The sequence below is a fragment of the Macaca nemestrina genome, chromosome 17, assembly GCF_043159975.1.
Source record: "Macaca nemestrina isolate mMacNem1 chromosome 17, mMacNem.hap1, whole genome shotgun sequence".
Taxonomy (NCBI): Eukaryota; Metazoa; Chordata; class Mammalia; order Primates; family Cercopithecidae; genus Macaca; species Macaca nemestrina.
The window spans coordinates 63,718,186-63,731,648 of record NC_092141.1 but is presented as its reverse complement, the minus strand read 5'-3'; the positions used below and the strand labels follow the sequence as shown (position 1 = coordinate 63,731,648).

Below are 13,463 nucleotides of genomic sequence, written 5' to 3'. Positions count from 1 at the left end.
AATCCCAGCACTTTGGGAAGCCAAGGTGGGTGGATCACGAGGTCAAGAGATCGAGACCATCCTGGCCAACATGGTGAAACCCTGTCTCTACTAAAAATACAAAAATTAGCCCAGCGTGGTGGTGCACGCCTGTACTCCCAGCTACTCGGGAGGCTGAGGCAGGAGAATCACTTGAACCCAGAGGTGGAGGTTACAGTGAGCCGAGATCGTGCCACTGCATTTAGCTTGGGCGACAGAGCGAGACTCCATCTCAAAACAAACAACAAAAATACAGAAACAAATAAATCTCAAAACAAATAAATAAAAATACAAAAAAAGGCCCAGCACGGTGGCTCACGCCTGTAATCCCAGCACTTTCGGAGGCTGAGGCGGGCGGATCACAAGGTCAAGAGATCGAGACCATCCTGGCTAACACGGTGAAGCTGGGAGGCAAAGGTTGCAGTGAGCCAAAATTGCGCCACTGAATTTAGCTTGTGCGAAAGAGTGAAACTCCGTCTCAAAAAAAAAAAAAAAAAAGAGAAAAAGTAGACATTTGTCAGACACATTCCCGAGACAGAAGTCCCATGCCCCAAACCTGATGATGCAAACGGGAAAAAGCTAGCCACCAGTTCTATGACACCTACCTCGAAGTTCCCGTGGTTGCAGGAAAGAAGGCTGCCCCGGACTCCAATTCTGTTCAGCTATATTTAGTTGCGCCACATCTTGCTCAAGTCCACCTGTAGTAGAATCCACTGGAGCGTCCCAGTTCCCAGTCTTAGTAGGTGGAGTTGGGGTGGTTTCTGGGACTGGAGGTGCTGGGATCAGTCCTTCAGGAGGAGGGGGCACCTCCTCTGCAAGCTTGACTGCATCTCCAACTTTGGTTCGGGTTCTTCTTGCCCGGGAATAGGATTTCTTCTCAATGGGCCTGTCAGGGGCTGGTGGTGCAGTATCAGGAGCAGCAGCTGGTGTCTCTGAGGTTGCCTCTTCCTTCTCAGGACTGCCAAGCACTGGAACATCTGCTGCTTCTGGAGATGGATCCCTCACAGGAGTCTGCTCTAGGCGCCGTGACCGGTAACTAGTCTCATGCTTAACAGTCTCGCCAGACCGGCCACCATGCTGCCCCCCAGCTTCCATAGGCCTAAAACCAGCACGACCTTCCTTGAAGCCCCCAGATCGAGAATAATTCCTGGGTGCAGACATGCGGCCAGTACCTGCAGCATTTCTGTTAATAAATGTCCTTGGTGGTAGGGTACCCCCAAGACCCTGGTGGCGATGAGACTTGTTTAGCCGCTCACCATTCCAATTTGGATCTCTTTGTGGAGGACTCCCATATCTACAAAAAATGGAATGAAGAAACTGTTAAGAAATTAACAGGCCGGGCGCGGTGGCTCAAGCCTGTAATCCCAGCACTTTGGGAGGCCGAGACGGGTGGATCACGAGGTCAGGAGATCGAGACCATCCTGGCTAACACGGTGAAACCCTGTCTCTACTAAAAAAATACCAAAAAATTAGCCGGGCGAGGTGGCGGGCGCCTGTAGTCCCAGCTACTCGGGAGGCTGAGGCAGGAGAATGGCGGGAACCCGGGAGGCGGAGCTTGCAGTGAGCCGAGATCGCGCCCCTGCACTCCAGCCCGGGCGACAGAGCGAGACTCCCGTCTCAAAAAAAAAAAAAAAAAAAAAGAAATTAACAAAAGGAGGCTGGGCACGGTGGCTCAGGCCTGTAATCCCAGCACTTTGGGAGATCAAGAAAGACGGGCAGATCACTTGAGGCCAGGAGTTTGAGACCAGCCTGGCTAATACAGTGAAACCCCATTTCTACTAAAAATACAAAATTAGCTGATCGTGATGGTACATGCCTGTAATCCCAGCTACTGAGGAGGCTGAAGCAGGACAATCACTCGAACCCGGGAGGTGGAGGTTGCAGTGAACCGAGAACATGCCACTGCACTCTTTATTTTGTCTCAAAATAAAGAAAGAAAGAAAGAAGGAAGGAGAGAAGAGGAAGAAAGAGAAAGAGAGAGACAGAAAGAAAGAAAGAAAGAGAGAGAAAGAAAAGCAAAGCAAGAGAGTTCTTTCTAAAATATATCTATAGTCTATGGTCTATTTTTTTTTTTTTTTCCTTTTTTTTTAGAGACAGGGTCTCACTATGTTCTCCAGGCTAGTCCTGAACTCCTGGCCTCAAGCAATCCTCCTGCCTCAGCCTCCCAAAGTGCTGGGATTCCAGGTGTAAGCCACTGTAAGCCACCATGCCTAGCCCAGTCTATGTTCTAAAATGCCTCACCGGGGTTTCCGGATTCTTCGGGGTTTGATGTCATCAGGATTGTGAGCTGAGCGAATGTCATAACCATAAAGAGCAATGAGCTCCTGTCGGGACTTTGGGGCCTGCTCATCTTCCCGGAACTTGTCATGCTCCCAGCGACCCTCATCCTTCCAAAGCTTTCGCTGACGCCCCTTGGGTCTGGATAAAATGAAGGAAAAGTGTCTTGGGTCAGCAGAATTCTCCAAGTAGAGATGTTCATGAACAAAACGGGTCAGGCAGGGGGACAATAGGAACTTCACGTAGTCTCATCATCCCAAAGAGATTATAAAAAACAGGCCTCCCCTAAGCAAGTGTGAATCACAGAACCTCAGAGCCTGCTGGGCTCAAATACAACAGACATAGAAATGAGAAAAGGACTTCATTTCATGCCATTCAGTACCTTTGAAAAACATCTCCTTTCTCCTAAAAGGCAGCCTATGCAAGTACTTCACTTCTCAGAGGCCTTACGCCTCAGATTAAGAAAAGAAAAAGTAGAATAATTAAGAGAAGATGAGTTCTGGAAACAGACTGCCCTAGGTCTGCATCTTAGCTGCCTCACCAAGAATTACCAAATATTCTAAGCCCACTTTCCTCATTTGTACAAGAAGGATAATCATAATACTTACCTTAAAATGCCTGTAATAAATGAAATACAGGCAAAGCATTTAGCAAAGTACCTGACCTACATGTCTAAAATACATGTTAGACAGCGGCAGCAGCAAGTGGCTTTTACCTGACTTCCTCCTCCTGAGTTTGCCCTCGAAGATCATGCTCAAAGAAGAGCCCTTTCCGAGGTATGTATGCTGGATTCTTCCGATCTTCATCATCATCCAAATGCTTAGGGCCCTTTTTACCCACTTTGTTCTCCACAGGTTCTGTGCTCTCCTAGAAGACAGATAAAGGGATCCTTACTCTTCCAGACTCAATAATCCCTATTCCAGCCTCTAAAATGGAGGACTGTGGAATGTACAGACCTGTCCGTCCCCACTTTGCCTCTCTCCAGTCACAGTGCCTTTGGTGTCAGGCTTTTCTTCTCCCTTCTCTTCTTTTGTTGAAGAATTAACAGCATCATTAGCTTCTGATTTCAGCTCCACTTTGGAGTTTTCCTCTTCACTGTATTCTCCTTCTTCACCCTGAAAAAAGTTTCCCTGTCAGTGATGCAGATAAGATCTGAACAGCATTTTAATTCCCACCTCGCCCCCCTCCCAGGATGGAGTCTCTGTCACTCAGGCTGGAATGCAGTGGTGCAATCTCGGCTCACTGCAACCTCTGCCTCCCAGGGTCAAGCAATTCTCCTGCCTCAGCCTCCAAAGTAGCTGGGATTACAGGCACCCACCACCACGCCTGGCTAATTTTTGTATGTTTAGTGGAGACCGGGTTTCACCATGTTGGCCAGGCTGGTCTCAAACTCCTGATTTCACGATCCGCCTGCCTTGGCCTCCTAAAGTGCTGGGTTTACAAGAGTGAGCCACCGTGCCCGGCTGCATTTCAATTTTCTGCTCTTTAGGAATACATTTATTGATTAAATTTTTAGTACAACACAGAACTGAAAAGCAAACAAATCAATATTCTTACCCATATTTCCAGAAGATAAAGATCCTATTTTGGCTGGGCACAGTGGCTGATGCCTGTAATCCCAACACTTTGGGAGGCCGAGGCAGGCAGATCACCTGAGATCAGGAGTGCGAGACCAACCTGGTCAGCATGGCAAAACCCCACCTCTACTAGAAATACAAAAATAAGCCACACATGGTGGCAGGCACCTGTAATCCCAGCTAACTGGGAGGCTAAAGCAGGAAAATCATTTGAACCAGGGAGGCAGAGGTTGCAGTGAGCAGAGACTGCACCACTGCACTTCAGCCTGGGCAACAGAGTAAGGCTCTGTTGCAAAAAATAATAATAATAAAAAAACGCTATTTTTAAAAATCACATTAAAAAAATACACACATACACACATATATATCCACATAGGTTTTCCTGGAACACATGCAAGAATTATTAAAAGTGGCAGGTGGCCGGGCGCGGTGGCTCAAGCCTGTAATCCCAGCACTTTGAGAGGCCGAGGCGGGCGGATCACAAGGTCAGGAGATCGAGACCACAGTGAAACCCCGTCTCTACTAAAAATACAAAACATTAGCCGGGCGCGGTGGCGGGCGCCTGTAGTCCTAGCTACTCAGGAGGCTGAGGCAGGAGAATGGCGGGAACCCGGGAGGCGGAGCTTGCAGTGAGCCGAGATCGCGCCACTGCACTCCAGCCTGGGCAACAGCGTGAGACTCCGTCTCAAAAAAAAAAAAAAAAAAAAAAAAAAGTGGCAGGCTGGGTGCAGTGGCTTACACCTATAATCCCAGCACTTTGGGAGGCTGAGGCGGGAGGATCACTTGAGGTCAGGAGTTCGTGGCCAGCCTGGTCAACATGGCAAAACCCTGTCTCTACTAAAAATACAAAAATTAGCCGGGAGGCAGGAGGCTGCAGTGAGCCAAGATTGTGCCACTGCATTCCAGCCTGGGTGACAAGAGCAAAACACCGTCTCAAAAAAACAAAACAGGCCAGGCATGGTGGCTCACACCTGTAACCCCAGCACTTTGGGAGGCCGAGGTGGGTGGATCACAAGGTCAGGAGATCGAGACCACGGTGAAACCCCATCTCTACTAAAAATACAAAAAATTAGCCGGGCGCAGAGGCGGGTGCCTGTAGTCCCAGCTACTCAGGAGGCTGAGGCAGGAGAATGGTGAGAACCCGGGAGGCGGAGCTTGCAGTGAGCTGAGACGGTACCACTGCACTCCAGCCTGGGCGACACAGCAAGACTCTGTCTCAAAAAAAAAAAAAAAACAAAAAACCAGCAGCAGCCTCTAACGGGCCCAGAGGATAAGAATGGAAGGGAGACTTACTATACAATACCTAACATATAAGAGGAGCTTAATCTTTTTGATAATTTCTATCTCCATGAATTATCTTTTTTGAGACAAGGTCTTGCTCTGTTGCCCAGGAGTGCAGTGGCACAATCATGGCTTACTGCAATCTCAATCTCCTGGGCTCAAGTGATGTTCCCACCTCAGCCTCCGAAGTAGCTGCGACTACAGGCACATGCCACCACACCTGGCTGATTTTTTTTATTTTTATTTTTAGTAGAGACGAGGTCTCACTAGGTTGCCTAGGCAGTTCTTGAACTCCTGAGCTCAAGCAATCCTCCCTTGGCCTCCCAAAGTGCTGTTGATTACAGGCATGAACACTGTACCTGACCTATGAATTGTCTCTTAAATATGCACTGCGTAGTAACTATACTTTGTCTTAAGTTGTGAACTCTCCCATCTCAAAATGGCTTACAGCAGAAATTCCCAACCTTTTTGATTATGTGGACCCCTTTTTAAGATCTAAAAGTTTTCATGGATCCCCACGAGATATTCACTGAGAAAACATGCAATGACAAACAACTGCCAGGCTGGATGTAGTGGTTCATGCCTGTAATCCCAACACTCTGGGAGGCCGAGGCAGGTGGATCACTCGAGGTCAGGAGTTTAAGACCAGCCTGGTCGGCCGGGCGCGGTGGCTCAAGCCTGTAATCCCAGCACTTTGGGAGGCCGAGACGGGTGGATCACGAGGTCAGGAGATCGAGACCATCCTGGCGAACACCGTGAAACCCCGTCTCTACTAAAAAAATACAAAAAACTAGCCGGGCGAGGTGGCGGGCGCCTGTAGTCCCAGCTACTCGGGAGGCTGAGGCAGGAGAATGGCGTAAACCTGGGAGGCGGAGCTTGCAGTGAGCTGAGATCCGGCCACTGCACTCCAGCCCGGGCTACAGAGCGAGACTCCGCCTCAAAAAAAAAAAAAAAAAAAAGACCAGCCTGGTCAACATGGTGAAACCTTGTCTCTACTAAAAATACAAAAATTAGCCAGACATGGTGGCATGAACCTGTAATCCCAGCTATTTGGGAGGCTGAGGCAAGAGTATTGCTTAAACCCAGGAGGTGGAGGTTGCAGTGAGCCAAGATAGCACCACTGCATACCAGCCTGGGCGAAAGAGTGAGACCCTGTCAAAAAAAAAAATTCACCAGGAGTGGTGGCGTGCGCCTGTAGTCCCAGTAACTTGGGAGGCTGAGGTGTGAGATCATTTCAGCCCAGGAGGTAGAGGTTGCAGTGAGCCATAATTGTGCCACTGCACTCCAGCCTGAGCAACAGGGCGAGACCCTGTCTCCAAAAAAAGAAAACCAACCAACCAAACAAAAAAACCAAAACACAACAAATTGATGTGTGCCTGTAGTCCCAGCTACTCGGAAGATTGAGGGAGGAGCATCACTTTAACCTGGGAGGCAGAGGTTGCAGCGAACCAAGATCGCCCCACTGCACTCCAGCCTGTGCAGCAGAGACTGTCTCAAAAACAAACAAAAAACAACAAACTGTTATACATTCAGTAACACTTTAAGTTTACATTTTATTAATTTACATATATTCAAAAATAGTAATACATAAGGGGGGGAGATGTATATTTTAGTCTATAGATAACGAGAACTGAATGAGTAGATGTGCAAACTCTTTTTTGAGACAGGGTCTCACTCTGTCGCCCAGGCTGGAGTGCAGTGGCGTGATCTCAACTGACTATAGCCTTGACCTCCTGGGCTCAAGTAATCCTCCCACCTCAGCCCCCACAAGTAGCTGGGACTACAGATGTACACCACCATGCCCAACTAATTTTTGTATTTTTTTGTAGAGACAAGAGTTTCACCACATTACCCAGGCTGGCCTCAAACTTCTGAGCTCAAGCGAACCTCCTGCCTCAGCCTCCCAAAGTGCTAGGATTACAGGCATGAGCCACTGCGCCCAACCCGATGTGCAAACTCTTGATAATGACTCTATGATTTCCCAATGCGCTGTTATCCTCAAGTTGGAAAATAGTAGCTTACATTTTTTGATGCCTATGAGTACTAGTTTTCTGCAGCAGGAAATTCCTGCAGTCAGAAACTATCCAGAATCACATAATTACAAAAATTTGACCTAAAAAACCTTAGAGGACAACTTGTACAACCATCGCATTTCAGAAACGAAAAAAATTAGTCCAAGTGCTCTCTCTCTCTTTCCTTTTTACTATCTTCTTCCCTCTTTTACCACATCAAGATTGGGTAACACTGTTCATGACAGAGAAAGTGCTGGGTCTACACACAAAGGATCATTAGGCCATTAGAAAGGGCCAGGAAATGGATGTGTGGCTAGTTCTAGGTAGGAAAAGGCAGCAGCTAAGGCTCATGACAAGGGAACTGGCTTTAGAGTAGGGTTACTCTCCTCTCCTTGTCCTCCCCAGACTTGGACCTAAGGAGGCAGAGCTATGGCTAGGGAGGCCTACGAGAACACAGATAAATGGTTTCGAGGAAAGGTGGTGGTGTCCTCATTGATGGGTTACATCTGAAACCTGGTAGATGTATGTATACTGGTCTCTCACTCTCCTACTGGGTCTGATACTTGACCTGAACCAGACTGCCCTGTCACTCAAGACTCAGGTTGGCCCCAATAATCTGGTCAAAGAGGCTCAATGTGGGATTCCTGAATTCCTGATTGAGAAGCTCTCAAACTCTAAGTTTCTGCCATCTTTTCAAATAGAGCTGAGTCAGCCTGATTGGCCCAGACAAGCCAATTAATCCCTCTTCCTCGTTTTTCCCTGCTCAGCATCTGGGTATAGTTGACCCTCGAACAAGGGGTTTGAACCACTCAGGTCCACTTCTACGCAAATTTTTTTCAATAAAAGTTACAGCAAGTAATGCCTGCCTCTCCTTCCACTGCCTCTGTCACCCAAGGCAGCAAGATCAACCCCTCCTCTTCTGAAGTCTACTCAACAAAAAGATGATGAAGACCTTTATGATGATCCACTTCCACTGAATAATATGTTTCCTTAATAGTGAATATGATTTCTTAATAACATTTTCTTTTCTCTAGCTTACTTATTGTAAGAGTACAGTACACAATAGACACACAAAATACGTATTCACTGACTGTTTATGTTATTGGTAAGGCTTCCAGTTGACTTAGTAGTTGGGGGGAGTCAAAAATTATACTTGGAATTCTTACTGCACAGGGATATGTGTCCTTTATATTCTATTTATTATTTATTTATTTTGGAGACAGAGTCTTGCTCTGTCGCCCAGGCTGGAGTGCAATGGCACGATCTCAGCTCACTGCAACATCCACCTCCTGGGTTCAAGCAATTTTTATGCCTCAGCCTCCTGAGTAGTGCGGACTACAGGTGTGCGCCACCACTCCTGGCCAATTTTTGTACTTTAGTAGAGACAGGGTTTCACCATGTTGCCCAGGCTGGTCTCAAAGTCCCGAGCTCAGGCAAGCCACCCACCTCGGCCTCCTGAGGTGCTGGGATTACAGACGTGAGCCACCACACCCAGCCCCCCTTTTTTTTTTTTAACAGATGGGGTCTCGCTGTATCATTCAGGGTAGAGTGTAGTGGTGTGATCAAGGCTTGCAGCAGCCTCAAACACCTGGGCTCCAGTGATCCTTCTGCCTCAGCCTCCTGAGTAGCTGGGACTGCAGGCATGTGCCATCATGCCCAGCTAATTTTTGTCCTTTTTTTTTTTTTGTAGAGACAGGGTCTTGCTTTTTTATCCAGGCTAGTCTCAAACTCTTGGACTCAAGTGATCCTCCTGCCTTGGCCCCCTAAAGTGCTCAGATTAGAAGCATGAGCGACTGTACCCAGACAGGACAGGCACTCTTAACTCCCATGTTGTTCAACTATTTTCGCCTTGAGTATTTTGGGTTAGGAGTCCCAGAAGGGTAACCGAATAGAGGGAGACTGTTTGACTATATCCACACTATCAGAATCAAGCCTTTACCTATAGCTTTTTAACAACCAAGCACCATTGATTCTTCCCATTTCCCTTAATTACATGAAGACCCTCCTCAAGACTGGGATGGGTAGGTGGCAGTCATTCAGTTCTTTCCTTGATTCTATGTTCCCTGAAGATTTTCAAGCAGAAATTACAATAACTTGGTGCATGTGATTTTAATTCTCCACCTCCCTACACACACATACTGACTTAATTCAAATACCTTTAAATAGCATTATCACATGATTAATAAGGAAACCTTGTTTTATGCTCCACCCTCTGATCTGTGGTAGGATGTCAAATGAGGCAACTTTATTTCAAGTGAAAAACTAATTTTGTTTCCAGGGCAGAACAGATACAAATAGCATAGTGCTGAGGAGGCTCCAAATTAGTCAAAGCTTAGTCTAACTGAAGCCAAGGTGCTACCACACGGTCACACTACTTTGGCAAAGGGATGTCATCAAAACTCTTTTCCAGAGGAGACAAACTCCCCTACATCACCCACCACTTCAGTGTACTCTTTCCAATTCTTACTAGCTCTACCCTGAAGGAACTGCTTCCTTTGAAACTAATACAGAAGTTTTAGCTTATTCTTCCACTTCCCACATATTTCAGACTAAGAGATGGGGTTGGTATCCTTATTCTAAATGTCCCTTCCAGATCTAACTCTTGTAGCCTCATTTTAATAAACCCTGGCTCCTCCGAGGCCACAGGCCTGTCGCTGACTAGAAGACTTTAGCAGTGAGGTCAGTCTTCACCTGCACATCAGCCATCCATTTCCATGGCTGTACTCCAAACCAGTTTTACCTAGAACTGCTATGCTTTATTATAAGTAAAACTGCTCCACTTTCAAAACCTTAAATATAATTAGCTGAGCATGGTGGCTCATGCCTGTAATCCTAGCTCCCTGGGAGGCTGAGGCAGGAAAATCACTTGAACCCGGGAGACGGAGGTTGCAGTGAGCCAAGAAAGTGCAACTGCACTCCAGCCTGGGTGACAGAGTAAGACTCCACCTCAAAAAAAACAAAACAAACAAAACCTTACGTATAAATACCCCAGTCCTTGACCAAAATCGTCACATGCAAAAGAATGAAGTTAGACCCTTACTTTACCCCACATATAAAAACTAACTCAAAATGAATCAAATACCTAAATTTAAGAGTTGAAACTATAAAACTCTTAGAAGAAAACATAGGAGTAAATACTCATGACTCTCAATGATTCTTAGATTCCTAACACCAAAAGCATCTGCAACAAAAGGAAAAACATAAAACAGGCTTCATTAAAAATAAAATCTTTGTGCTTGAAAGACCACTATAAAGAAAGTGAACAATCCAGAGAAAGGGAACACATATTTTCAAATCATATCTGATAATGGACTTACATCTAGAATACAGAATATATAGAGAACTCTTAAATCTCAATTTAAAAAAAAAAAGGGGCCAGGCACGGTGGCTCACGCCTGTAATCCCAGCACTTTGGAAGGCCGAGGCGGGCAGATCACCTGAAGCTGGGAGTTCGAGACCAGCCTGAACAACATGGAGAAACCCTATCTCTACTAAAAATACAAAAAAAATTATCCTCATGCCTGTAATCCCAGCACTTTGGGAGGCCGAAGTGGGCGGATCACAAGGTCAGGAGATCGAGACCACGGTGAAACCCTGTCCCTACTAAAAATACAAAAAATTAGCTGGCCACAGTGGCGGGCGCCTGTAGTCCCAGCTACTCAGGAGGCTGAGGCAGGAGAATGGCATGAACCCAGGAGGCGGAGCTTGCAGTGAGCGGAGATCACGCCAGATTGCGCCTGGGGGACAGAGCGAGACTCCATCTCAAAAAAAAAAAAAAAAAATCCAAGCCTGATGGCGCCTACTTGGGAGGCAGAGGTTGCGGTGAGCTGAGATCACGCCACTGCACTCCAGCCTGGGCAACAAGAGTGAAACGTGAAACTCCGTCTCAAAAAAAAAAAACCAGGCGCAGTGGCTCACACCTGTAATCTAGCACTTTGGGAGGCCGAGGTGGGCAGATCACCTGAGGTCAGGAGTTCAAGACGAGCCTGGCCAACATGGCAAAACTTCGTCTCTACTAAAAATACAAAAATTAGCTGGGCGTGGTGGTGCACACCTGTAATCTCAGCTACTTGGGGCAAAGGTCGAGTGTGGTGGCTGACGCCTATAGTCCCAACTACTGAGGAGGCTGAGGTGGGAAGACTGCATGAGCCCGGGAGTTTGAGACCACTCTGGATAATACAGCAAGACCTTGTCTCTAAAAATATAAAAACAATAATTAAAAATAAATTTTTAAAAAAACGGCCTACGTATCTGAATAGTCATTTCTCCCAGGAAGATACAAAAATGGCCAATAAGCACCAGAAAAAAACACTCAGTATCATTAATCATCAGGGAAATGCAAATCAAAATGAGAGAATATCTCATACCTAATAGGATACCTAGAATCAAATCGGCTCACTCCAACCTCTACCTCCCAGGTTCAAGTGATTCTTATGCCTCAGCCTCCTGAGTAGCAGGGATTACAGGTGCGTGCCACAATGCCTGGCTAATTTTTGCATTTTTAGCAGAGACGGGGTTTCGCCATGTTGGCAAGGCTGGTCTCGAACTCCTGATCTCAAATGATCCATCTGACTCTGCCTCTCAAAGTGCTGGGATTACAGGCATGAGCCACCGTGCCCGGCAAAAAAAAAGTTTTAGACAGATCTCTCTATGTTGCCCAAGCTTGTCTCGAACTCCTGGGCCCAAGAAATCCTCCTGCCACAGCCTCTTGAGTAGCTGAGAGTACAGGCATGCACTTGGGTAAATAACACAAGTGCTGTTAAGGATATGGAGAAACTGGAACCCTCGCCGGGCGCGGTAGCTCACGCCTGTAATCCCAGCACTTTGGGAGGCCGAGGCAGGCGGATCACGAGGTCAGGAGATCGAGACCATCCTGGCTAACACGGTGAAACCCCGTCTCTACTAAAAATACAAAAAATTAGCCGGGTGCTGTGGCGGGCGCCTGTAGTCCCAGCTACTCAGGAGGCTGAGGCAGGAGAATGGCGTGAACCCGGGAGGCAGAGCTTGCAGTGAGCCGAGATCACGCTACTGCACTCCAGCCTGGGCGACAGAGCGAGACTCCGTCTCAAAAAAAAAAAAAAAAAAAGAAACTGGAACCCTCATATACTGTTGTTAGTCATGTAAAATGGTGCAGCACCTTGGAAACAGTATGGTGGTTCTAGTTCCTCAAATGATTACAGAGTTACCACATGACTCAGCAATTCCATTCCTAGGTACACAAAGAGAAGTGAAAACATATGTCCCCACAAAAACGTGTACACTAATGTTTGTAGACAAATTATTCATAATCAAAAGATGGAAATAAGATATGGAAATAACTTGTGTCTGTTGATGGGTGAATGGATAAAGAAAATGTGGAACACACAAATAATGGAATATAATTCTGTCCTAAAAAAGGAAATTTTGCCATTTGTGACAACAAATGGATGAACCTAGAGAGAACTATGCTAAGTAAAATAAACTAGACACAGAAAAATAACCATCACATGATCTAAAGTCAAACTCACAGAAACAGAGTAGGAAGGGGGTGTCTGGGGCTTAAGGGTAGGGAAAATGAGAAGATCATGGTAAAAGGATATAAAATTTCAGTTATAAGTTCTGGAGACCTAATGTACAGCATGGTAACCACAGTTAATAATAACGTACTGGCCAGGCATGGTGGCTCACACCTGTAATCCCAGCACTTTGGGAGGCCAAGGTAGGCAGATCATGAGGTCAGGAGTTCGAGACCAGCCTGGCCAACATGGTGAAACCCTGTCTCTCCAAAAATACAAAAATTGGCTGGGCGTGGTGGCGGGCGCCTGTAATCCCAGCTACTCAGGAGGCTGATGCAGGAGAATTGCTTGAACCTGGGAGGCAGGGGTTGCAGTAAGCCAAGACTGTACCACCGCACTCAAAGCAAGACTCCGTCTAAAATAATAATAATAATAACGTACCACATACTTGGCCAGGCATGGTGACTCATGCCTGTAATCCTAATACTTTGGGAAGCTGAGGCTAGAGGATTGCTTGAAGCTGAGTTCAAGACCAGCCTGGGCAATACAGCGATTCTTTGCCTCTACAAAAAATTTCAAAATTAGCTGGGTGAGGCCGGGCACGGTGGCTCACGCCTGTAATCCCAGCACTTTAGGAGGCCAAGACGGGCGGATCACAAAGTCAGGAGATAGAGACCATCCTGGCTAACACGGTGTAACCCCGTCTCTACTAAAAATACAAAAAAAATTAGCCAGGCGTGGTGGCGGGCGCCTGTAGTCCCATTTACTCGGGAGGCTGAGGCAGGAGAATGGCATGAACCCAG

At 46.7% G+C, this 13,463-nt stretch overlaps 1 protein-coding gene across 4 annotated transcripts in view; it reads right to left on the bottom strand.

Annotated features, from left to right (window-relative positions):
* LOC105472227 (CASC3 exon junction complex subunit) overlaps positions 1-13,463 on the bottom strand; it is a 35,734-nt gene that overhangs the window by 8,036 nt on the left and 14,235 nt on the right. For all 4 annotated transcript variants that reach the window (XR_011615830.1, XR_011615829.1, XM_071083106.1 and 1 more), the window contains exons 4-7: positions 3,252-3,410; positions 3,011-3,162; positions 2,260-2,436; positions 624-1,312 (exon numbers count right to left, since the gene is read on the bottom strand). Coding sequence is in view for 2 of the 4 variants with exons in the window: in XM_071083106.1 (XP_070939207.1) it covers positions 624-1,312; positions 2,260-2,436; positions 3,011-3,162; positions 3,252-3,410 (1,177 nt within the window). In the remaining 2 variants the exon portion in view is untranslated. The remainder of the gene's footprint in view (positions 1-623; positions 1,313-2,259; positions 2,437-3,010; positions 3,163-3,251; positions 3,411-13,463) is intronic.